The 24,148-nt window shown below is 43.7% G+C and overlaps 1 protein-coding gene across 1 annotated transcript in view; it reads left to right on the forward strand.

Moving 5' to 3' along the window:
* The window catches only part of PDZD2 (PDZ domain containing 2), a 204,638-nt gene that overhangs the window by 151,146 nt on the left and 29,344 nt on the right, over positions 1 to 24,148 (forward strand). The window contains 9 exon segments of the mRNA XM_039566737.1: positions 753 to 920; positions 13,479 to 13,590; positions 15,496 to 15,644; positions 16,295 to 16,414; positions 18,886 to 19,000; positions 20,690 to 20,763; positions 20,920 to 20,958; positions 20,960 to 21,146; positions 22,194 to 22,311. Of these exon segments, the coding sequence (XP_039422671.1) occupies positions 753 to 920; positions 13,479 to 13,590; positions 15,496 to 15,644; positions 16,295 to 16,414; positions 18,886 to 19,000; positions 20,690 to 20,763; positions 20,920 to 20,958; positions 20,960 to 21,146; positions 22,194 to 22,311 (1,082 nt within the window).

The following is a 24,148-nucleotide window of genomic DNA, read 5'->3' on the forward strand; positions in this document are numbered from 1 at the left end:
GTAGGGAATACAGCCTGTGCTGTGTTTCTGGCAGCCCCAGAAAAGGTGTGGATAGGTGAAGTGTTCCCCAGCAGCTCCCTCTGGGCATTATTTGTTAGCATAGGAATTCAGCTTTGCCTTTTGGCCTGGTGAGTGCTCAATAACACAGAATTTGTTCTAAAAGTAATGAGTCTGTCTGGCCACTGCTTTTGGCTGAGGCACATGTTTGCCTGCCAGAAAAGATGGCAAACACTGGAAACAGATGCTGGAGCATCAGGACTGACTTGGTAGAGGATTGGTAGGTCAGCTTGCATTGTATTCTCCTAAGTAGGGTTGTCAGTGTATTATTCTTATGTGTGTAGGTAGATAAACATGTGAAGGGAACATCCACAAGGAGGGAACAGGAGCACAGGGTGTGATTTGGGATGCAGTGGAATGAGTAATGGGGTCTGTCAACTCTCAGACCACTCGCAGTGACGTTTACTAAACCCAAAGTGGGGAGGAACTGGCTGCTGGAGAAGCATTTATTTTAAATTCTCCTTTATGAAATCTAAATGTTTTAAATGTGCACTGGCGTGTGTTTACTATATATGCACTTTAAAACCAAGCCTGCTTTTTATAACCAAACCATTAAAAGTTTGAGCACATGGAAGTGTGTAACCAGGGGGAGGATTACCAGGGAGCTCACACTGGGCAGGTGAGGTGGAGCAGTTTTACTGTGACACTGCTGTTTTTCTGCATGTGATGTAATACATTTTTTGTCTCTCGGGTAGGAATCTTCCGAAGGCGATCTTCTGAAGTATCCTTCTACCAGTTTGCCAGACTTGCTTAGCACTTGCTCAGTCCAAGACTCTGTCTCTTGCACTGACAATAAGGAAAACGAAGAGCCAGAAGAAGAAGATGTGAAAGGAGTGAATGTGTCTCCTGAAAAACTGGTTGCTGTAAGTGTGGTTTTGGTGTGACATTTTTACTCTCTCTCTCTCTCTCTCTCTCTCGATGCCCATTTGCATCTGTCACATTCTTCTATAGCCTGACATGGAGCAGGTCCTCGGGACGAGGCAATCCCATCCCAGCCAGCCGTTCTCCGCACAGGAAGCGGGTGAGAAGCTGGAATGGGGATGGCATTTACCACAGCCTCTGCCATCTCTGCGCTGCAGCAAGGCAGCAGCACACGGAGCAGGAGCTCTCGAGACCTCCAGCCTATGTTGCAATCGTGGTTTTGTTTTTCTCTTCGATTGTTTTCCAGCCACTTCCACTGCTTTTGTTGGATCTGATGCAAAGTCTCTTGCCGTGCTTACGCAGTTACATGATCTTCTTTCCCCTCCTTTTGTAACAAAACTTCTTTAACAGTTTATGATCCAAGTCTTGAACTTTGTATTTGCTCTGTTGAAGCCAACAGACTCTTTGGAGAAGGGATAGGAATTTCTGGCTGTGAACCATAGTTGAAGTTCCGCTGAGTAAATGCTGCCAGTTGATAATCTCACTTGTATTCCCTTCAGGGCTGCATTAAGAAGAGATTAAGTGGGTTATTGTTATTTATTTGTAATGTAGGAGCTCTATGAAACTTCATAGGTCTTCTGGGCCTCTCTTGTATTGTACAGACAAAAAATAAAATGTTTCTAATCTAAAGAGCTTGCGGACTTGTTTTCCAGCAAGGGAAGGCATGTGGATTCACTTGAAGCTTTTATCTATTTCTTATTTTCCCTTCTTGTCTTCCCCTCCCCCTCTTGTCTGTGACAGTTAAAATAAATCAGTTAAGCCTCTGGATGGCTCAGATATGATACTGGTTTGGTGATTTGTTTTGATTTTATATTCTTACGCCTGAGCAAAAAAGGCTGCTCCCCAGGATGAGTCTCATGCTGTAGTCTAGCTGATGCTGGTGTTCACTTCCTACCTGCCTCTCATCTCTGACTTACTTTGAGTCAATGTTTGTAACAATTCTCACTCTCACACATCTCAGTACTCTGACAATTTTGTTATTTCTTCACTGTCTTCTCTTCTATGTGCCAGAGTGCCTTTTTGGGGGGAGGAAGAGAAAAAAAATAAATGGGGGATGCTTAGCATGCTGATGTTGGTGTAGTGTTTGTGTGCTAACTTGAGTGGGCATTTAAGCATTCTTTTGACTATCAAAATACTTCAAATTCTTCTATGTATCATGCTTCCAGTTCTGGTAGTTTCTAATAAGGCTATGGCTCAGCAGCACTTAAATATAAAAATCAATTTTGACAAAATTTAATTATGTGTGGCTTCAGGATTAAGCTCTCTGGCATTCCAGTGACTCTTTTAGCACACACGAGGAGTTATTTGTCACTTGGTTGGCTCATGTGTTTTCCAGCAACTGTGCCTGGTTGCCAGTGATGGCTTTTTTATCAAGCGTTTCCTTTCCAGATTAACATAATGCTCAGGGAAGCTCAAGATGGTTGAGGTGCACGTGACCATGAGGACACAGCTGCATGAGCCTCCCAGAGCCCTTCAGCTTGGACTTGAGTTTAGAGCCTGATGTCCTTTCCAGTGCCACTGCAGCTGGCAGTGATGGCAGCCACTAACTCAGAGCCAGCTGGGTTTGCCTGCCTGACTGGTATTCTCGCCCCTGATGGCAATAGCTCTGTGCTTTCAGAATACATCATGGAAAGGCTGAGGGGAAATCACAGAAATCTGGGTACAATAAACACTTTAGAAGAGCAGCAGCAAGATTTCCTTTTCTTTGTGTTTTCTGCTTCTATTAATTTCTTTTGTTGAAAGGATGTAATTTAAAGGAATGTAATAAGTTATTGGTGACTCTCTGGGACCTCTTCTGTTTTTGCTTGATCTGCAGCTGAAATCATTGCTTTTCTGATCCAAAGCACAGAATGTGTTTGTGTTCCCCTTGCAATTGCTGTGTCAGCCTCGGAGTGGAGACAGGGCTCTCTGCAGCCTGGGGTGGGCAGTCTGCACAGTGTAAACCTCTCTGCTTTACATCCTCATCCATCCTCATTGGGTGTGGGCAGCCTGAGCTGAGCTGGGCTGTGCAAATACTGCATACCACCAGCCAGGACAGAGGAAGGTAAATGTATGGAAAAGATAAAATTCATGTGGCTTTTTTCCACCTGGCAAGACTGGGGGGGGATTTTTCATAACAAAGCTTAAAAGCTGATTTCAAGGCCAGTATGAAATCAAAGCATCAAAAGATTTTATTTTTAAATATATATAAATGTATAGTCAAATAGATTATTGCAAAATCGCTTTGGAAATCACTGTTCTTTGCTGCTCTCACGCTTTTGATGATATTCATGTGTCTTCTCTTTCTCTCACATGTATTCCATTATATCTGTACTGTAGATAAGGGATGACAGCGTGACTGAGGATTAAAGCAGGAACTAAGCTGAACTATTTTTAATCAGTGCAAATGTAATTGTATTAGACTTCCACGATGGGTTGTACTCAAGGGCAGGAGCAGGTAACTGAGACTCTGATCTCAGTATAAGAGTCAAGACATCTTAGATTTGAAGCTGATTCTCAACTCAGCCCTGTCCAGGAGTTACCTTTCTTACCTCTGACAAGAGGTTAATGGATTTTCTTGTTTACTCTGTGGGGCTTTGGAGGGACTTAAAGGGATGCTGTCAGGTGCTGGGTGGTTATGTCATAATGAGTAATTCAGAGTGTTTTATTGTCAGCTGAGGCTTCACTGTCCCTTTTCTGACCCAGAACAATATCTTGTCTAATTATTAAGTCTAGAAAATACTACAAAACTTTCAGGAGCTTCTAGGTTTGTCAAAGATTTATTCTGTTGTTAACTTCTCTGTGAATGTAGTTCACTGCTGAGTATTCAAAACCTTAATTAATAGACGTGATGGACTTGCTGCTTTAGCACCTGATTGCCTAAAGGCTGAACCAGGCAGAAAAAACCATCACTTGGAATGAAGGTATGTATTCAAATCTTCATCCTTGTTGCTACTTAGAACTCAGCTGGACCAGGCTCTCGAGGAAACTGATGTAAGTTGTGTCACTGTTTTGAAATGGGCTGCCCCCCCAAGGTCCCTTCCAACCTGGCTTACTTTAAAATTCTGTGAAATAAAATAATAAAAATTAAAATTATCTTGTCTAGAGGCTGGAGGCCAAAAAGTTTCCCCACGAGCAAGTTGTTTTTTCAACTCTCTTAAGTTCTGCTCCAGCATTTTCAGACAAGGAAATAGAGTCCGAGCTAGTCAGCTTCTGCAGGATACAGCAGAAGAGTTTAGTGGCCCTTGAAAACTGTAATTTAAGAGAAATACCACTTTAAGTCTTACTTGAATGTCCACTTGTTAAGTTTCATTAATAAAAATCACATAATACAATTTTATTTGAGTTTGCTTTTGCAGTCTCCTTATGTAAAGCCCTGTTTAACATTAAACATGCCTTAAAGTTCTAACTTTATTCAGCCTTGTGCTGCCAGGCAGAAAAAGGATTACATTAATATCCTTAAAGTGCATTTTTTTCAGAAGTAGTTTGGCCAAAATGTTCCTTAACTTCAGACACGAAACTTCAGAGAGTTGTGTTGTCCTTTAGGACAGCACAACAATTTTAGGGATTTTAAACTCCTCCACCCTAACCCATATTTTGCCGTGTGCAGTTGACACTGCTGTTCTAAAATGTCACTATTTATGTCCAAGTGTGAAATAGGATAATATGATAGTATTTGCCTTGGACGATTTATTTTTAATTCTAATTCACTTTTACTAGTTTTTCTGTTGCTTGAAATTGAATCTGTCACTGTATTGCTGGCTGGTGGAGCAACCTGGGAAGTGAACTCTAAAGAGAAGGCTCATCTACCAAGAGTTTGCAAAGTGTCCAATGAATTTGGGGCATTTTTGATCCCTAGACAGAAGCATGTGCCATTCTTAATTGCTTCAAAAGTTACTTGCCTATGTATGGTTCCATATCTGATGGTCTGAGTATTTTTTTAAACGTTCAGCTTCAGTGACCACCTTCATATTAATGGCTTGAAATTCTAACAAGTTAGTAAACACAGCAAGAGGGTGTCTGCCTCGGAAGGTTTGGATCTGCAGTTGCTGGAGGCAGGGATGGAAGGCTGGGGACTGCTTCTTTGTACTTAAATCTTGTGTTTTCCCTTGGGCATCTGCCAGTCCTGATGCTGGAGGCAGGACCCTGAGCTGAGTCTACTCCGTGGAGAATGGAACTGTGCAAAAGAGGAAGGGAGGTCATCCTTACCTCTGCCTTTGGAGGGGGCGCTGGGAAGAGAATTTGCCTCCCTATGCCCAAGCTCACTGTGCAGGCAAGCCCTGGGGACACACCCTCTGGCATCACCCCCAGCTGCGTGACCCTCTGCTGTGGGTATCAGGGCCTTTCTACTCATATTTAATCATTTTGAGATGACCTGAAGTGTGTGATCTGTGCCATCGCACCAGCACTGGGCACGTTGCACGTGGACACAGCCATGACCCAGCAAGGTCTTCACTCTCCTACCAGGAACAGAAACAGGATGTCTCCTGTTTAAGGTTCCTTTCGTGATCCAGGTTACCTGATCCCTGCCAAAATCCACTTGTGGTTTTCATGCAAGACATGTAACTGAAAGGGGATGAATAAACCTGTTTGGTGAACGTGAAGAATTGCATTTGTTTAGCTAAGTTCCCTCCCTGTTTATATATTTTTTTCTGTGCTATAGGACTAACTAGTTGTTTTCTGCCATGAGCCTTTCTGTCTTACCAGGGAATCCATACATAATTACCTGTAGCCATGCAAGCATAATGAAGAGGATAACAATGCCATAACTTTAAAAGCAGTCTTGGGGTCAAAAGTTCTTCTGGAAACACTGAGAGAGAATTTCAGAGAAAGCATTAGCATTGAGAAGGAACAGGAAGCATAACTCAACAATTAAATGTGTGCAGAGCCTGGGGAGGGGCCCTCGTTACTTGGAGTACTGGAGTGTTTGTTCCCATTAGGGCACTGCAGTCTCAACACAGGCTGCATAAACATGTCTCACTCCTCAAACAGCACTGCATGGCTGGAAGAAAAGCAAGAAGATGATTTTCCTGGCAGAAATTTGGTTAGCAATGAAATACTTTACTTAGGGTGGCGGGAAAGGAAGAAATGGAAGAGCCTGGTGTGGGGCTTGGTTATGTCCTGGGAATGGTTCAGTAACTCTTTTCATGGTGAGGTCTGGCAATGTTTGCAGATCTTGCCTTCTGCCACATCACCCTTGGAGATGAGGCAGGCAAGGGCTGTGTCCAGCTACACCTTGGTATGGCTCAGAGTTGCTGCTCAGCTGTAAATGCTGAACTTGTTGAAAGTCTGGCTGAACTGTACCTTTCTGAGGTACGGTCTTGTCCAGCATATCCATGGGTGCCCAAGCAGTACCCTTCACCCATGCTGTGGCTGATGAGATGCTGAGTCCTACAGTGAATCCAGAAGCAAGTTTTCAGAGTAAAGTTAGGAATTTGGCCAAGAGGAAATGACAAAATGCTTGGAGACCAAATCTTGTTCACACAGATCGTGTTGTTTCTAGAAGCCCTATCACATTAAAATAAGCATTTGCAGTTCGACTTGTTGAGGGTGGGTTGCTCAGCCATGGGCTGATTGTGGTGGTGTCACACTGGTCAGGGCTGGAGGAAGGTGTTGGCACACATCACATGAGCTGGGGGAGGAGGAAGAGTGCTGAAAGGCCCCCAGGGGGTGCAGTGTCACTGAATTACTGTTTTTCATACATTGTAAAATTCACCTGTCAAGGAGACATTAACATGAATGCGTTCTTCATGTCAGGAGGGAGCTCCTCAGAGCACTCATATCATTCCCTGTGCCTGGCTCCCAGCCCTTCTGGGCCTCTTCCTGCTGCCTCCATCTTTAAGGCAAGACCAGAGAAAACTTTCACCCAGGGGCCCAGGGGCCAGTACTTGAAGGGTTCTCTGTAGATGTGGTGCAGTCTACAAAATGTGAAATACCTCCTCTTGCTTTGGCTGGTGGAAGATAACCTTTCTGACTTGACCATAAATAACAGTGTAGAAAAGGCCCCCAGTTATAATTTTTGCTCTTCCTATGTGATATATTTGAAAGCCAAGTCAGCAGAGTAATAGAAACACAAGTTTATCTACAGTACAGGTTCTGTATGGTCTTTGTTTTTGTGAATGAGGGCTCTTCCCATAAAGCATCAGATACAGTACAGCCTGTCTCTCCTTTGGCTGTTTGGATAACTGCCCAGTTTTGAAGGAGATGAACTGCCTTTAACAAGCTAAAAATAACACCCTCATGGCACTGGAACAAGAGAAATGCTGTCGCAGCCATGCGGTTCACATACATTAGCAGAAGGATGATACAGGCTCTAGAATTTTTGAGTTAGTGTGGATGTCTCACTACCACATCTGCAAATTTTTGATCATGTACGCTGTCCAGTCTTGGTTGGGATCAGGTAGAACTCATTTGAGATGTGCTGTGCAGCCTCTATAATGTATGAGGCTTCAGATCCTTGAAGATGCAGGTATGAAAGACACGTAATTTTTACATATTCCATGTCTTCTTGTGTACTTAGGATGGTATAAACTGCCAGTTTGGAGTTGAAATCCAGAGCTCCCACCAGTGGCATCATGGGAATGCTCTCTGCAGCTGTTGGTTGATGTCAGTATTAAGAAGGTCTTGTTTCATTCTCAGGAGAACTGTTTATTTTGAGGCGTGATTATTGCATGTTTTGTCCCTTACTGGGAATAAAAAGGTTGTCATTATTTAAAAAAAAAGAAAGAAAAAAAGATAAGCAGTTTATTGTTTGTCAGGATGCAAAGGCTCCGGATTTGTGCTAAGCCATGAACCGAGCATGTATTAAACAAAATAATGGAGTAGCTGAACTAGCTTTCACACTGCTTGAGTTCCATGTTTGTCATAGATTCATGGAATCCTTTAGGTCTCTGCTGTTTACTAAGACTGGTCTTCTGGGATTTCTCTGCAGCACATAGAGACATCTCGTGGGCAGTGACTAAACTACATGGAAAGCATGTGTCCTGCTTTTTTGATGTTTGGGGGGAGAAAAAGGATAAAGCATAAAAAGGAGAACAGGAGGGATCTGTTTGTGTGCGTTTGATTTTCTTTAGCTCAAAAGCTGTTTCTAGTGAAAATCATAGTATACTGCAGAAGAAGAGTAATCTGGTCCAAAAAGGATTGGGAGCTGTTTAGCTGGGAGCATCTTACTGTTTCCAAGTGCATGTGTTGTCTGCAATATGTGTTTCTTGGAAAACTTGGCTGCGTTAGCCATTTCCTGCATTTCTTCCTGTTTAAAAGGATATGTTTTAGAAGATTTTTTTCTCTTCAAAACATTATTAATAATTTTAGTGACTCTTTGGAAGTCTGAAAATGGAGTCTGCTTTGCTTAGTTGCAGCTCTTGACCAGTGAGTCATTGGAGCCAGCACAGCTGGGATCCTGCGACATCAAGAATCTGCCAGCATCCTCTGAACATGGTCAACACATTGTGGCTCCTGCTATCACACACATTCAAGAAGGTTTTGGAGAGTCTTGTAAAAAATAAATACAACATTATGGAAGATGAGAGTAGCTCAGCTCTTCCACAGTGCATTTCCAGTCTGTTTACAGAGTGTGCATAGGCAGATAATGCTGCTGTCTTTGTGCTAGTGAATGCCAGGTTTTGTTTCTTGTGTGTGACTACTCTGTAGATTTTGAAAAGAGACACAAAAATAACTGTGCCTCCTGAAGTGAATAGTAATTCCTTGTCGAGCAACTACTGCATTATACTGAAGGCTTAAGGTCGCTTTTGAGTGCAGGCATTCGGTAAAGTGGCAGACTAGATGTTCTTAGAGACCACTTTAAAAGCTTTTGTTTTGTTTATTTGGCATTTCCACCTATTCAGAAAGCTAGGCAGCTCCAGTTCTTGACTGTTTATCAGATTTCCTGATCTCTTGCTGCGCATGAACCAAGAGGTTTCCAACACTTTCTTTAAAATTAAGTAAAGGAGGCCTTGGGTTCCCATCTCCTTTGCCTGGGTGGGAGGAAGTATGGTCTGCACCAATGGTACCAGCACAGGGAATTCCTAGGCAAGCTTCTGGGGAAGGTGGTGGATGCTTTGTTATATCAGTGCTGCTAAACACAGCCCAAATTTGAGCCTTCCTGAAGCCTCCCTGGTCAATTAACAGAACTGCTGTCTGCTCTGTCAGCTTTGCACCAGCTTTTTTGAAACCAGGGCACTGTTTTTTTCTGAGGTGCCAGTTTAAGGCACTGGATTAGTGCTGATGTGGAGGTGATGTTCCTTATCTTTTCCTCCATCCCTGGCTCCAAGTTGTTCTCTGCTTTTGTGTCATGACAGAGGGGACTAGTAATGCAGTGCCCTTTGGAGGAGGGGAATCCTCTAGCTTTCACCAAAAATTGCTAAGTCTGGATTTAATCTGGACTTCTTGTGAGCCCCATGGTTCAGTTGAGGGAGCTCCCTGGGTCTTGGGATGTGCTGTGCTTTGGAAAAATGCCCCTGGGTGCTGCAGCCCCTGATGCAGTATGTCCCAGCTCATCAGCCTCCTCCTAGGATCTGTGCAGCTTTGTACATGCTCTAAAACAGAGCAGTAAGGCATGGCAAACTCAGTGCTGTCCAAGATTAGAAAATCCATGTCCTCTGCATCACTTGCAGTGTTAATTCTCGTAAATTATAGTGCTGCAGTTCGTAATTTGTCTGTGAGATGGATTCAATTAAAGTGAAAAACGGCTAATTTAAAAGTGAAGGTATTTTACTTTCTGTGCAAGGCAAAGGGGCATGTGGAGCTCCCTGCCTAGTGGATACATTTAAGGCTTAAAGCATGCTGTGCCCCATAAGGCAATAAGTAATTGCACAAATGACTGAAACAGCTAGAATTATACCATATCTTGGAAAAAAATCTTGACAATTTTTTGAAAGTTAAAGACTTTAAGGCATCAGTTAGTCTCAAGGGACTAGGAAGAAAGACTCTGTGCAGGGAGCAGGTGAAGGCTTGCATTGGGTCTTGTGGGCATTGCTCTGAAGGGTCCGTGCTGGCTCCTCGTGGAGGCCTGTTGGGTTCCTCCTGATGGCTGCCCCACAGACAGTGGTGTTGGGGCAATTCATGGTTAAGTGTTTGGGGTAGTGCTGCTTAAGGAAAAATTGTCGTGGTCAGAGACAAGGACAGAGTGCCAATGGGACCAGAGAAGATGCAGAATTTTCCCATGGAGCTTGGGCTGGGGCACAGCCGTTCCTCTTTCACATGGCTGTTCTGAGGAAGGGCGGTGGTCTTGCTGGTGGACTTGCTTTGCCAGTGCGGGTAGGGCAGAATTTGGCATGCTGCAGACTTCTCAGTCTGGTTCTCGCTGCTTCATTCCCAAACCACCAGCATAAACTGGTCTGCATGTTGCTAGTGCTCCTCAGCAGAGCCAGCCAGGCTGTGCCACGGGGAGTCGGGTGGGCTCGCTGTTGGGAAGGGCAGCAGCTGAGGAGCTCTGCAAGGGCAGCAGAAAAGCAGTTTGCTTATTAAATTGTATCAACCTCTGTGTGCCGTCTTGTTTTTGTAGATAGGCAGGGATTGCCAAGCTGTTTGCGGTTAAACAATACAGACTGTCATAATCCTGCTCTTCATCTCGCCTAATTAAGAGCCTGGTCATGCTGGAGCTTTGCCCAGGCGAGGACTCTGAGGGCAGTTGTTCATTCTGGTGCAGTGCCAGGACCGCGAGTCCCTGATAGCGCCGTTTCCTTTGAAATCAATTGAGATGTCACCGTCACTTGATCCCAGAGCTACTTAATGAACTGGCAAAATGGGCTCTATTTTTACATCTCCCTTCAAACTACTGTGCATGTTAAAGCTCCCCTTGTCCTTAATGCTGGGATGGCACTGGGCAGGATTTATTGGTTTAGTTTAATAAGAGACCTACAGGACTGAAATAATAAGCTTCATTTCCTTGAAAGTGAGGAAAATTAAAGTGGCATGGTTAAATCTGGGCAGCCACCTCGAGACAGTAAAGCGATATGTTCACAGCCAGAAGGATAAGGTGGAGCTGGGTTTTTCTTCTTGTGTAAGTTACAAGGGAGCCAAAGATTACAGACACACACGTCTTTGGGGAGTTCTTGCAGGCTTTGTAGATCAGATTTCTAAGTGTTTTCTGAATAGGATAAAACTCCTGGTGGTTTATTAGGCAAGCTCAACAACTTAAAGAGTATCTACTTCATTGCAAATGCTAGTGTCTTCCCCTATGTGTTTATAATTAGCGTCAGAAAAATACTTCTAGTAAAATAAAAAATACCCACAGACATAGATAGTCTAAATGTTTTTACTTCCTAATTGTTGTCTGAAGCCTATTTGGATAAAATATAATTTCAGGAAGCTGCTGAGAATGTCTTGAGGCTTTCCCTAGCATTGGCGTTTGCACACATGTGATCTTCTGTGGATCATACATGGGGTTTGGGCTTTGACGTCTGTAGGCTCACAGGCTCCAGGATTGCCATGAGGGGAAGGTAGCGTGGGGTGCACAGTTTTAATACAAGTGGCAATTGTGTCCTGGTTTTCTACCCACCCCAGCAGATGAAAATGTATGGAGTTGCAGAATGCATTGGTACTTTTCTCCTGTGGCACAAAAATCAGCAAAAACCCCAACCTACCGGCAGCAAACCAAACTCAAACCTCATGTAGTAGAGGCACAGGATGTACTGAACAGGTCACCCTTGAGCCTGGGCTCAGGGTGGAAACTGGCCCTGGTAGAGGTGATTTCAGCATCTTTTTGTACACTGCTACAACCTAAGTCATTTTTTCCCCTGTCCTCTGAGCTGGAGGAAGTTATCCAGCTTTGCGCTGGGAGCTGTGTGGTCTTATCAGGTGTAACTGCCCATGTCCATGCAGGCTGCTTAAAGCAAACAGCTCTATAGCTCCAGACTTGAGCTGCATTGTGCTCAGCTCCAGAAAAGTCAGATTCGACCCATCCCTGTCTGTTCAGATAGTTAAACAGCACACCAGCAAAACTGGCTGCTTTAGGGAGACATTCCTCTTGTTTTTCTTCATCTCTGTGCTTCACATATTCCCCACCACAGAGTTGGCACTGGCCCTGGGCACCAGTTGGTTTGTTGGCACCTGTAAAGCCACCAGCTACATGATTTTTTGTGTCTGTGGAAATGATTTCTACCCTTCTACAGGGGAGGCATACTCAGTTCATAAAGAGTGTTCTCGCTTGTGGGGTAAATTTCAATGTATCTTTGTGAGATCCATGAGGTCCTGTCTTATTTCCACATGCTTCTGCTGTCTTCTGGATATCCCAGAAGTCTCTTGGAAGGAGAGCTTGTGATACTTCGGCTGTGGCCTAATTGCTGATGGTTTGGGTGTCTTGGGTGGGTTTTTGAATCTGATGTCTTACATATTGTCTGGAATGAATCCCTCATTAGGATGACCAAATCATAAGTGCTGGGTTTTTCAGACTAATGAGTGAATCACATGGTTTTAAGTTTACATGGATCTGTGAGCTGCAGAGCATTTGATGCTAGAAGTGGACTCTGAAGTAGTTGCTGCAATGTCTTGAAAAATCAAAGACTACTACCTAGGATGTACAAACTGTGTAAATTAAGTGTAGCTGTTCGTGTTGAAGGGGAAGGAATAAAAAGCAGTTTCCATTCCAGCTTCCTGTTTTCTGCCAGTTTTATGTTTTCCTGAAGTTTCTACTGTTCAAACTGAAATCATGAAGTCTAGACTTTGCACAAAAGATAAACTTTGGCTTTGTTGGCTTGGGTATAAGAGGGACTGGGGGATGGGAGGCTGGTTGTGGGAAAGACTGACGTTTTTAAGACTGAATAGCAGAAGCAGAAATTATTTTTACAGGAAAGTGTTTGGTTACTTGGGTGGGGTTTTTTTAAAACTGACTTCCAGCAGTTCACCAGCACCTTCCAAAATGCACGGGCTGGGCAGAGCCTGCGCATGGGCAGTTCTGCTCCTCCTGACCACAGGATAGCAGGAGGCAGAGAACATGTGGCCGTGCTGCATACCTTGTTACTTGGCGTCCGGGCAAACACACTCGGTAAACAGACTTCTCCTGTCCTGGTGCATTTACTCAGGGTGGTGGGGTTGTGATTCCACGTGTAAACTTAAACTGCACATTTCCAGGCTTTTAAAGTGCTTAGCTGTCATAACTTTCTGTTAAAAAAGCTTTTCGTCATCAAGCTTTGCATTGGTGCTCAGCAGATACTAACAATAAAGTAATGCTTCTTGAAAGTGGTTTTCTCTGTAAAGATGTGATGTCTGTGGAAGCCTGCAGAGCAGCACAAATGCAAGTGAAAGCTAGAATTTTGTTCAAATACATGCAAAAGCACCTGAATGAGGTGCCGCAAGTGCTGGATGCATTCTGGGGGCATTCGTGTGGTGTCTTGCAGAGGATGCAATGTCCAAAGGCATTGCTAAAAATTACTTACTGCAAATGTATGCTAGCTTAGTACAATGACATGTTTTGGAAACAAACATGATATGCAATGGAATTTTCTGTTCCGTAATGAAAATGAGAAAAACGTCACCAACGTCTCTAGTTTACAACAATTTTATTTCTTTTTAATTTCTTTTAGGTGCTGGAAACTGAGAAGTCTCAAGATCCAGCTTGTGCCGAAGTGTCCAAAGGAAACAATCAGAGTTCAGCTCTTGCAAGTGGCATACTGAAATACAGAAGTCGATCCCAAGGTAAAGCTGGGCTGATAGAAGATAGCAATTGTAGATTTTTAATGTGTATTTTTTTTAACTGTCTAAAAGTGAGATGGCATTCCTTTGAAATCGTATTAAGTTTGTTTTGGAAGGAAAATCCCATCTATAAGATAATTGTATTCAGCCTCTTGAGCTGAACTATTGTAGGAACAGAAATATCATGCAAAACTTAGAAGTGTATTTCTTTTTTGTTTCTTTCGTTCTCTTTTTTTTTTTTTTTTAATAATTCAGTTTGCTCTGATCCAAATGCCTTTATGGTGACTAATCCCCAGATTTTCTGTTGCTTTGTCCCCACATCTTAACAGTAACCTGTGTGCAGAGCTTGATCATGTTCAAAACCCTAATGCTTTCTGAGGCTCCCTCCCTCCTGTGTTCACTGTAATTTCCAATTACTAAGGTATTTTTAGCGTCCTCCAGGATGCTCCTCTGCCTGTAGCCCTGAGGCCGTGAGTTGGTGGCTCAGTGGGGATCCAGACCCTGTTCCCATGAGTGCTGATGCCCTTTGGCTGTGGGTGAGGCTGAAGCATCTACCAGCCTGGACAGCAGCACGAGAAGGGAAGATGCATTCAGAGATGGGCAGAAAATACAGAATTACAACTGTTCTCCTAGAAGAAGGGAGGGAGAAATGATGGGAAAGGGTTAGTCGTAGGTGCCAGGGAATGAAGGAATGCCAGGATGCTGGTCCTGCCAAGATTGCGATCCTGTCTGTGTGCAGTAGCAGCAGCCTGTGTGCTGGGGGAAGGGGAGTTGAAAAGCAGAGGTAATTTCAGATCCCAAAGCAGGGAGCAGGTTTGAATTGCACTCTGGGCACTGGATACAAATTCTGCCTATGGATGCATCAGCAGAATTGTTTTCATGCTGAGTGAAAAAAAAGCGGCTGCCCCAGCTCTATGCTCCATCCCTCCCTGGCACTGAGAGCGATGCTTGCACAGTCTCCAGGCAAGGAGGAGGTGGCAGAAAATGTGTTTGGGGCTCTCCTGAGCAAATTTTCAGTGCGTCTACCTCAGCCCATGACTCCCTGTTCCTGGAGTACAGACAGGGCAGTGAGGATGAAAGCTGTGAAAACACAGCTGTTGCTCTCTGTGACAGCTACAACATAATGCTGGTTTAAAGTAATCTTAAATCCTCCTCATGAAATCCAGCTTGTGCATATTTGGCATGTGTCTTGGGTTTTCATCTGTAAAATAGGGGTTAATGGCCCTTCCCTGTGTGGTGGGGAAATGACAAGGATAAATGTGCGGGAACTGCTGTGGCCGGGGATTCTGCAGGGAGCTTGGAGAAAATGAGAATTGGAGGAGCCCTTGGTGCAAGGAGTGGGATACTCTGTGGCTAATTACAGGATGTCCTTCAAGACAAATAATTCTATTTGTTACATGAACTCTGCACTCCTCTCTTTAAGACAAACTAGGATTGTTGCCAAAAGGAGAGAAAATAGCATTTTTTTGGCACATTTTTACTTCTTCCATTCCAGAAAAAATTCCCTCAGAGTGACATGACACCTCCAGAAATGAATACTGCTGCAGTGTCAGGTCTTTTAATTTTAAATACATGAAGCTTGAGAGCTTAGTGCACTGGCAAGTGCCATTGGGTGTGAACAGATGAATTTCTTTCCTGTCCCTGAGCTACTGACTCAATTATCTTCTTCTTTTCCTTAATACGATGAGTTCAGTATCACTGAAAGATTGCAGGAAACCTATGACAGCAGGAAAAGTTCCTGGTTGAGTGTGATCAAAACTGGTTTCTAACTGCCCGTCTGAGAAGCTGGTAGCATTGTCTTAAGGCACTTTAAGTTGGTTTTTTCAGGAGGTGATTATTGCCTGCTGGTGAGAGAGGCTAAAGCAGCTCTCAGATGTTTGCAGGATGTGTTTCTGTGGTTTTTCTTAGGTGCCGGATCCCGCTTGGAGTCTGTGGGAGAAGATGATGAGCTGACAGTGGAAAATGGTGAATCAAATTATGAAATAGCAGTGAAATATTCCCGGGGTGGAAGAAAGCACTCTCTGCCCCAGCAGCTGGAGTCAGCAGGAGCCAGACAGGTGAGAGGGAAAGCGGAGCTGGCTGTGAGCACCCCACTGTGCTCGGTCCTATGGCATCTGCCTGGAGCTCATAGAAGTGGGTGAGGGTCATGAAAAGAAGCACGTAGGTACATCATGGGACTTGAACCAGGCCTGCAGACCAAAATGGGATGTGTTGGCCACCTACGGAGAACTTCTTTGAGCATTATGATGGAGAGTACTGCTTGCTTGTGGCCACAAGGTCCTAAGGCTGTTCATCTTAAAGTGTTGCAGTTCTAGAGATGTGAGGATTTTACAAAAAAAAAAAAAAAAATCCTAATGCTCTTTATTTTTATTATTTCAAAATGTAGACCTTTCCCTTCTTTTTTCCTTTCTCTTTTTTTTTTAGCAGATAAGGACTTGAGTATATCATGAGGTTACCTTTAATCCTTTTAATTCAAATTGTGACTGATACATTTCAAAATGATTCTACTGTGAGAAATGTGGGAAAATTACTGTGGCAAGATTCACTTTGATTGTAGTGAGCTGGGGTTTCATTCCTTGAACATTCCTCTGAATATATCTCTAAGATACTGCATCCCTCTTCCTTGACACATACAATTTTCCCGGTATGACATCCCCAGTATCTGTGCCAAGCAATCAGAGCAATTATCCTTGTTTGTTGATATTAGGACTACCATATTGTGAAGAAATCTACCCGTTCCTTCAGTGCTGCCCAAGTGGAATCTCCATGGAGACTGACCCAGCCGTCCATCATTTCCAACATTGTCCTGATGAAAGGGCAGGGGAAGGTGAGGGTTTCTGTATGTTTCTCACATGTAGCAAAGCTGGCATTTAAGAGGTATCTCCTGTACTTCCAGCTGCCCTCAAGCTAGCCGGTAGTAATGCTAATGATAAACAAATCCCATTTCCAAACATAAATGCCAAAGTTACCCCTGCAAAGTACAGGGGATGTGATGTTCGTGTCGCGCACTTGACACAGGGTGGTTTCATTGTGGTTTGGTGCATCTCGCCATTACTGAGATATCACATATTAATAATGGATCTCTAAATATGTATGTTTATGCAAAGTTGGTGCAGCTACAGAACAGTACCTGTTCACATGTATATTTATGGACAAGCATATTTTCCCTCTGTGGAAGCTGAATACATTTAAAAAAAAAAAAAATTACTGCAAATTAAGTGTTAAACCTGAAGACAGGTTACTAGCTGATTGCTTCTCTGACACCACTGAATTCCATGGGTCAAAAAGTCCTCTTCTCTCTCCCAATAATATGTTACACACTTGCTAGGTACCAGCTGGCTGAATGCTAAGGAAAAATATATAAGCGTTAACCCAGGTGTATATTGTTTCCCCTAATCAAATCCACACTAGTATTGGAGCTGTCATTTAAATATGCTAAAAATATGCATGTCCTTTTGTGAAATACTCTTTAAAGTCATCAGATGGATTTGTTTTAGACTAAGAAGACTTGTTTTGACTTTCAAGCTCTAATGCAAAACTAATTCCTTATTGTGCTTTATATTTAGCAAAGAGAAATACTGATTTCTCTTGGTAGACTGACTCACAGTTGCTTTAACTTTCCTTGGTTTAGGAGCTGTGGGTTTTTTATGACAAGCAAATATTTTTTCATTTTTCACATACTTATTTTTTGACTCTGTTTTTCTCATAAAATTAGATTTTTTTCCTCCCCCTGGGATAAGCCACCTTCTCCTGCCTTTCTGCACTTACCTCCAAGGTTTTAGGAAGCAGCGGGGAGAATGTAGACTCTAGAGATATGAACCACCTAAAGCAGCTGCCATTTGGTGTGCCTTCCACCCACCTCTTGGGTGATCTCCTCTGTTAGGGATTGCACTTTGTACAATTTGTGCAGTAGCACTCACTTTATTATCCCTGTGCAAACCTGGGACTTGAAACATTTTTCCACAGAGTTGCAGTGTTCATGGCTGGGAGCCAAGTGTTTGTCTTCAATTTTTCGTCTGTAGGTAGATCTGCAAGGGGTGGCTTCCTCTGTGGAGTGGCAGTGCTTGTCTGGGAAGGTGGGCTAGTGTAGGAACTGCTGTACTTTGCAGACATATTTCTCCCAACCCACCCATGGAGCCATGGGGAAAACTCTTGTGTCCAGGCATGGGAGTACCAGGAGCATCCTGCTTTCTGTAGGTTGATTTACAGTTGCTAATTGCACTGGGTTGAACAGTTAGTGGAATTACGTTGTGCTGCACAAGGGACCTAAGTTGCTTCCTTTCCAGAAATAAGTAATGTCTTATCAAATTCCTAGAAACTTTTAACTGTGGTGGCCTGCTCTGTATTCACGTAGTGAAGCAAAAGATCTGATTGTTGTATTGGACTGTAAACACAGTGCTTGCCCTGGCAGCATCCCTCAGCTGGAGAGCGCTGCCCAAGGCAATAATAATATCCATGGCTTCAGATCACTAAAGCATAACAGTTCTCCACATCCCTTGTCCACCTGGTCGGTGACTTTTCTCTTTATTCTGTAAAATGCATGTACAGCAGTGACGAGGGGAAATACGGGAAAGGGTTGTGGATCAAGGAAGTGATTTGTCTGGGAAATAACTCAGTAGAAAGAGGAGAGGTTCATTGTGCTATGTTCATCAGTTCTCTGATCAGCTTTGCAAGATGGTCTCACAGCCAGCTGCGGTACTGCAGGGATAAGAGCTAATGGATGGAGCCCTGGGGAATCCATTGATCTAGATTTTTCTAAATACAACGTGATCTATGTCTCCAGAATAATTAAAAATGTACATGTGAGTGGAAGCCCCCACATGCCATTCCCCTTTAATCTACATTCCTGACATTGCAGGACTGACCTTATGTCATGGTCTGAAGCTTTTCTTCTTCCTGAGGAAATGTAGGATCTGTGACATAAGAGAAACCTATAGTTAATCCTGGATATAGATCTCAGGGGTAGGAATTGACTGTCTGTTAATTTAAAAGGAATGTGTTATGTTTTTAAAATGAGAACGCCTTCAACCCAGTGTTTTGAAAAACCCAAAATAATCTCAGAAATTTTGCTGTATCAGCTTAGAGTGCCTGCTGCTACTTTTTGGGCTGATGAGTGTGTTGATAATCAAGTGAAAGTAAATGAGGAAATGGAAGGAGAGAGTAAGATGGCAATGCAATTCATCAGAAGGTTTTAGGTTTTCATCTTTCCCTTGTGTTGTACATTACTGGCAGTCTTTCTCACACAGGTGATAATAGAGTAAGGTGCCAGCTGTGTGTCTTCTCCTCTCTTTTCTGTAGGGTCTTGGATTCAGCATTGTGGGAGGTCAGGATTCTGCTCGTGGACGCATGGGGATTTTTGTGAAGACTATATTCCCAAATGGAGCAGCAGCTGCTGATGGAAGGCTTAAAGAAGGTACGGTAGAGGGAATCCAGCTTTGCATAAAGGACTACAGTGGGATATTATTTCAGTCCAGGAGGAAAACTCAAGTACAGCTATATTTAGGCACCTGGCCAGCAGAAGGAGGCTATGGAAAATAGAACATACCCTGTTTGTTCATCCTGTGGAAGATCATTCATATTGCATATTACATCACTGATTATATTGCATATTGGGAAGGGGAAACTACAGCATAGTGGTGGCCACTTTGTTTTCCCCTTTCTCTTTCATGAACTTTATTTGTCCAAATAGTAAGCTGCAATTCTTCAGTTGGACAGGGCCAGTGACAGCATGGAAATACAGATAGTCTACAGCATCTGGCTTAAAGATGCTTGTCTGACAAGGGGTTATATATAGGGACATGTTTGGGAGAGGCTCTTGGGTATGATTTTGACAGGACGAGTAAGAGTCATAACCAGAAAAAAACCAGAAGGATGGGATTGGCAGTAAGCTCACCCTGGTCAGAGAAGGAGATATAGCCAGAGTTTTTACTGCTGTTCCATTCTTGGTGTCTGAGCTGAATGCATAGTGTGCTCTGCGTGTGCTGCACCCTGGTCTGAGTGCTGTGTCAGACAGACAGACTCTTAACACACTGTTGAAAATACAAAGTGACCATGAGTGGTGGTTTACAACCCTTCTGCAGGGGTTGTATTACTTTGCTTCCACGGAAAGCTACTCCTGTCTTACTTCTCTCAAGCTGCTCGTGTGTTACTTCTCTCCTCATATCATCGTTCCCCTCTTTACGTCTTATCACACTTGGATTTGAGACTGCCTTTGATGCCAACTCTCACGCTTGCTGCCAGAGGGAAGCTCGCATCCCTGCATCAGAGGTTGTGCACTTGCCGTGGGAAGCCAATAAGTAACAGCTGTCCCATAAACCCAGCAATCATTTGCAGGCTATTCATAGCTTGCAAACTCTTCTCTTTTTTTCTTTACTGAGGCTAGGAAAGGAGAGGAAGGGTAGACTTAGCTGATGGTATTGCCCCATGTAATTTTGCACAGACACAAATAAAATTGCAGGAAGTGGATCTGGATCATGCTGACCCTCCTTTTAATAAAATGAAGGTAGATAGCACAGCTGGGTGTAAGTAGTAAGACCCAGAGCCTGAAAGCTGGTGGAAATCTGACAGGACATGTTCCTTGAGGTGAAAAAGACATTTGCTGTCACAGCGTGTGGGCTACTACATGCTTCTCTGTCCGCAGGCATTTAGTAAGGGAACACATTTGCTTTCTGCACGTGGATGCAAGGTTAGTTTTCTCTGAACAGGCTTTGAAGTGATCTGCTGTAGTGTTTCACTTAGTTCCTCATTTCTCCTGTTAATGCTTCCAAAAGAAGGGCACTTTTATAGTACCTTTGGACTTTGTGTCATAATCATCTATTTTTAGATTTCAATTAAAATCCGTTGTGTTTTCAGCTTGTTTGTGCATGTGAGAATGCCAGGTTAAGGATATCTGCCGAAGAACAGTTTTCACTCCGGTAATTCGTCACTGGTAACTTGCAGAGACATTAGTACAAGTGAAAATAAATTGAGGACAGTAAAAGGCTTTTTATTGAATAGTTAACTGGAATCCTCATAGTAGTGGGTCACCTCATGCTCAGGAAAGATGTTTTGAATCTTTATAGTCTCTATATTGCTGACTTCATTTTTTGTATCTATTTACCAGGAGATGAAATCCTGGAAGTTAATGGAGAGTCTCTACAAGGACTGACCCATCAGGAGGCCATCCAGAGGTTTAAGGTAACATGGATGTAGCTCTGAAGAGATTCATGTTCCTCTTCACTCGGTGCCATCTTGTACCCTCAGCTTGATACTCTTGCGCTGCCACGAGTTACTGTGTGCAGGTTTAGTGACAAATGTTGGTCACCTCACTGTGGTTCTGTGCTGTCTCTGCAGCAACTCAAGAAGGGTGTGGTGACGCTGACGGTGCGCACAGCGGCTGCGCAGCCCCAGCCTCACACCCTGCGTCACCCCCACTTGCTGAGGCCGCTCCAGCTCCCCAGCTCCAGTGCCAGCAGCAGCGTGCCTGTCCCCCGGCCTTGAGGAGCCCGATGGCTCCTCCTCCAGCCGCAAAGGACCTGGCCCCAAGGACAGGATCGTCATGGATGTGACACTCAATAAAGGTGAGGGTCCATCAAAATGGTCTGGGAGAAAAAATCCCTGCTTCTTAGGGGAGTTTTTGGGAATGGGTTAAAGACTCTCATATCTGGTGCACCCGCCTGTGCCCGTTTGACCTTGAACCACAGGGTGAGGGGGAAAAGTACCCTCTAATGCAAAAACTTCTGAAGAGTTCCCCTTTCTGCATTTTGCTTCTTCAGAATCAGCAGTGTCCTATGGGTAGCAGTCAGTGTCTATGCTGCTGAAGAGGGAGGCTGTGAGATACCAGGAAAAATGTAAATCAGCCTCTTGGCAGCCCAGGTAGCCTTGCCCTTCTCTTAAAGGGCATCTCCGGGGAAGACAAAGCTGCACAGTGTTGAAAAGTTCCCAGATGACCTGTTTGAATTCCTCCATAAGGGTTGCTCTCATTATTAATAATTGCTCATTATAAACTTAAAGTATATGTTATATATGCTAGACAAATATGCCAATTTTTAAGACTTAAAGTAAAGTGATTTTAAAGGTTGGATTCAAAATTTTGAGAGAGAATGTAAGATGTCCAGTAATTCCTACTTCAGGGATGTAGTTACCTGAAGGAAAGCAAAGGTGAAAGTGGACAGAGGTGATCATTGAATCAGAGATAATGCCTCACCTTCCTTTGTGCTTCTTTGCTGAGGAATGCCATAGAGATATTTAACGAAAGAGAGCAATACAATTGGCAGCATCTTCTGTGCTCGTGTTTTCTGCAGTAATTTTAAGTGACATCTTGACTGGATTGCTGCCCCTACTCCTTTGCACCTTGGACCAGATCAGACCTTGTGTGACATTTCCAGGAGGTTCCCACGGCGCACGGAATATTTTCTGAGAGTGATGAATCTCAGAAAACAGTCAGGATCAGCTATTTTCAATCCTGATTTCAACTTGTTGGTCTTGGCTTCCTGGCTGACTGCACCTAAGGCCAGCCCTGAAACAATAACAAGAGTCCTGAGCTCAGATGGGATGTGGGAACACAAACACTTGTGTGTCCTGTGCGATTACAATCTGCCACATTTCTTTGTACTTGTTTTTCACAGAGCCAGGGGTTGGGCTTGGCATTGGTGCCTGTTGTCTCACGCTGGAAAACAGTTCTCCCGGGATATACATTCACAGCCTGGCCCCAGGATCAGTGGCTAAAATGGATGGCAGATTAAGGTTGGTTAAAGCAGAAACTTGGTGGAGTGGTTTTACAATAAAATCGGTTGAGACTTTGTTTTCACCAATCAGTCGATGTAGCAGGGAGGAAATTTATACTTTAGAGTTCACCAAAAAGAAAACATATAAGTAAAGACATTCCAAAGTAGTATTAAATACCCAGGAAACATTATTCTGTGTTCTGGAAACAGCATGATCATTAAGGTCGGGGTTGTTTGGTCATTTTTTTAAAAAAATTTCTCTATACAGAAAGCTGAGCCTAATAGCACCCTTTGAAAAAGGGGAGCAGCAAGAAGTGCAGCCTCATGCATTTTTGTGAGAGCTGCAGCCAGAGACCCCAGACTGGGAGGAAATTTGCAGAGCTCTGCTAAAAGCTCAGTCACCTGAAACTCTCCTAAAAAGAGCTGGGGTAGGTGTTCTTGCAGCTGCCTATGCCCGTGGCTGCATCAGTGCTTTCCTGCCCTTACTCTCAGTCTGGCAGGATTGCTGCAGGCTGACCAGCCCAACTCACTCTGTCATGGAGCTGGGATGTCTTTAGGAAGCAATCATTCCCAGGATTCCCTTGTGCTTTACATTGGATTAAGTGACAGAAACTTGCTTGCTTTTCCTCTCATGGAGGCTTCATTTTTGAAAACCATTGGAGGAAACCTTGCCACTTTCTGTGTTCCTGCATAAATGTTGGTGGGTGCTGGGAGCATGGCTCTGGAGGGGAGGCTGTGCTGAAGGCATGCTGGGACTGTGTGATCCACTTTGAGCGTGTGGTGCGAGCGCTGGTGCAGAGAGGCTGAGCAAATGCCTTGCTTTCACATGGCTAGAGTGCCTTCTGTTTCCTGGCTCACCAGGAAAACTGCGATAGAGAAATTTGATTTCTTGGAATAAGGGAAGAAGATAATTTTATGGTGGCGTTGCTGCCAAAATCTTGGAAGTACCTATCATATAGAAATGTCTGCAGGAGACAGCATTTAATGGTAACTTGCTTTCTTGCAGGCCCTTTGGAAAACATTGCAGTGCTGGTTACATCTGTATGTAACAGCTGTATTGTTTATTAGGTTTACGTGATTGATTGTATCCAGGCACTCTTCCCAGACTTTAGCTTGCTTCTTTGAGACATTGCTTCTGTTGTCCCATCAGCAATTTATGGCTTCATAGGCCAAGACTTACAGGATGGTTTTGATTTTTGGAAGACGTTGTTAATCAAACATTGGCTTCGCAATGCCAGGGGAGGTTTGAATCCAGCTCCTCTGTATCTGAGCTCCCCCCCTCAGTCATGTGGCCCGTGTGACTACATTTGTGTAAGTCTAAAGAATGGGCAGAGCAGTGGGATGATTGCACAACTGATAGGTCACCCTTTACTTTCCTGAGCCTGTACCAGCAGTGCAGGTTACTGAATTGCAATTGTTATTTCGCCTTTGTGTGTACTCATGGTGTAAACACAATGTCATTGTCACAAGTAGCCCAACATAAGCCAGCAGTAGTAGATTCTTTGAGTGCCTATTCAAAGCAAATGTTTCAGGAATTATGGACAATGCTTTAATGATATCCCTAGCTGATGATATTTTCTTTTGAATAGTTCCAGACGTCTGAGCACCATAAGCAAGAGTTAAGAAACTGAGAAAACAAAACTAAACAATCACAGAATCATGGAATGGTTTGGGTTGGAGGAGACATTAAAGATTGTCTTGTTTCGAACCCCCCTGCCATGGGCAGAGAACCTTCCACTAGATCAGGTTACTTAAAGCTCCATCCAGTCTGGTCTCAAATGCTTCCAGAGATACTCTGGGCAACCTGTTCCAGTGCCTCACCACCCTAACAGTAAAGAATTTCTTCCTAATACCTC

Source organism: Corvus cornix, chromosome Z (assembly GCF_000738735.6).
Source record: "Corvus cornix cornix isolate S_Up_H32 chromosome Z, ASM73873v5, whole genome shotgun sequence".
In the NCBI taxonomy this organism is placed as follows: Eukaryota; Metazoa; Chordata; class Aves; order Passeriformes; family Corvidae; genus Corvus; species Corvus cornix.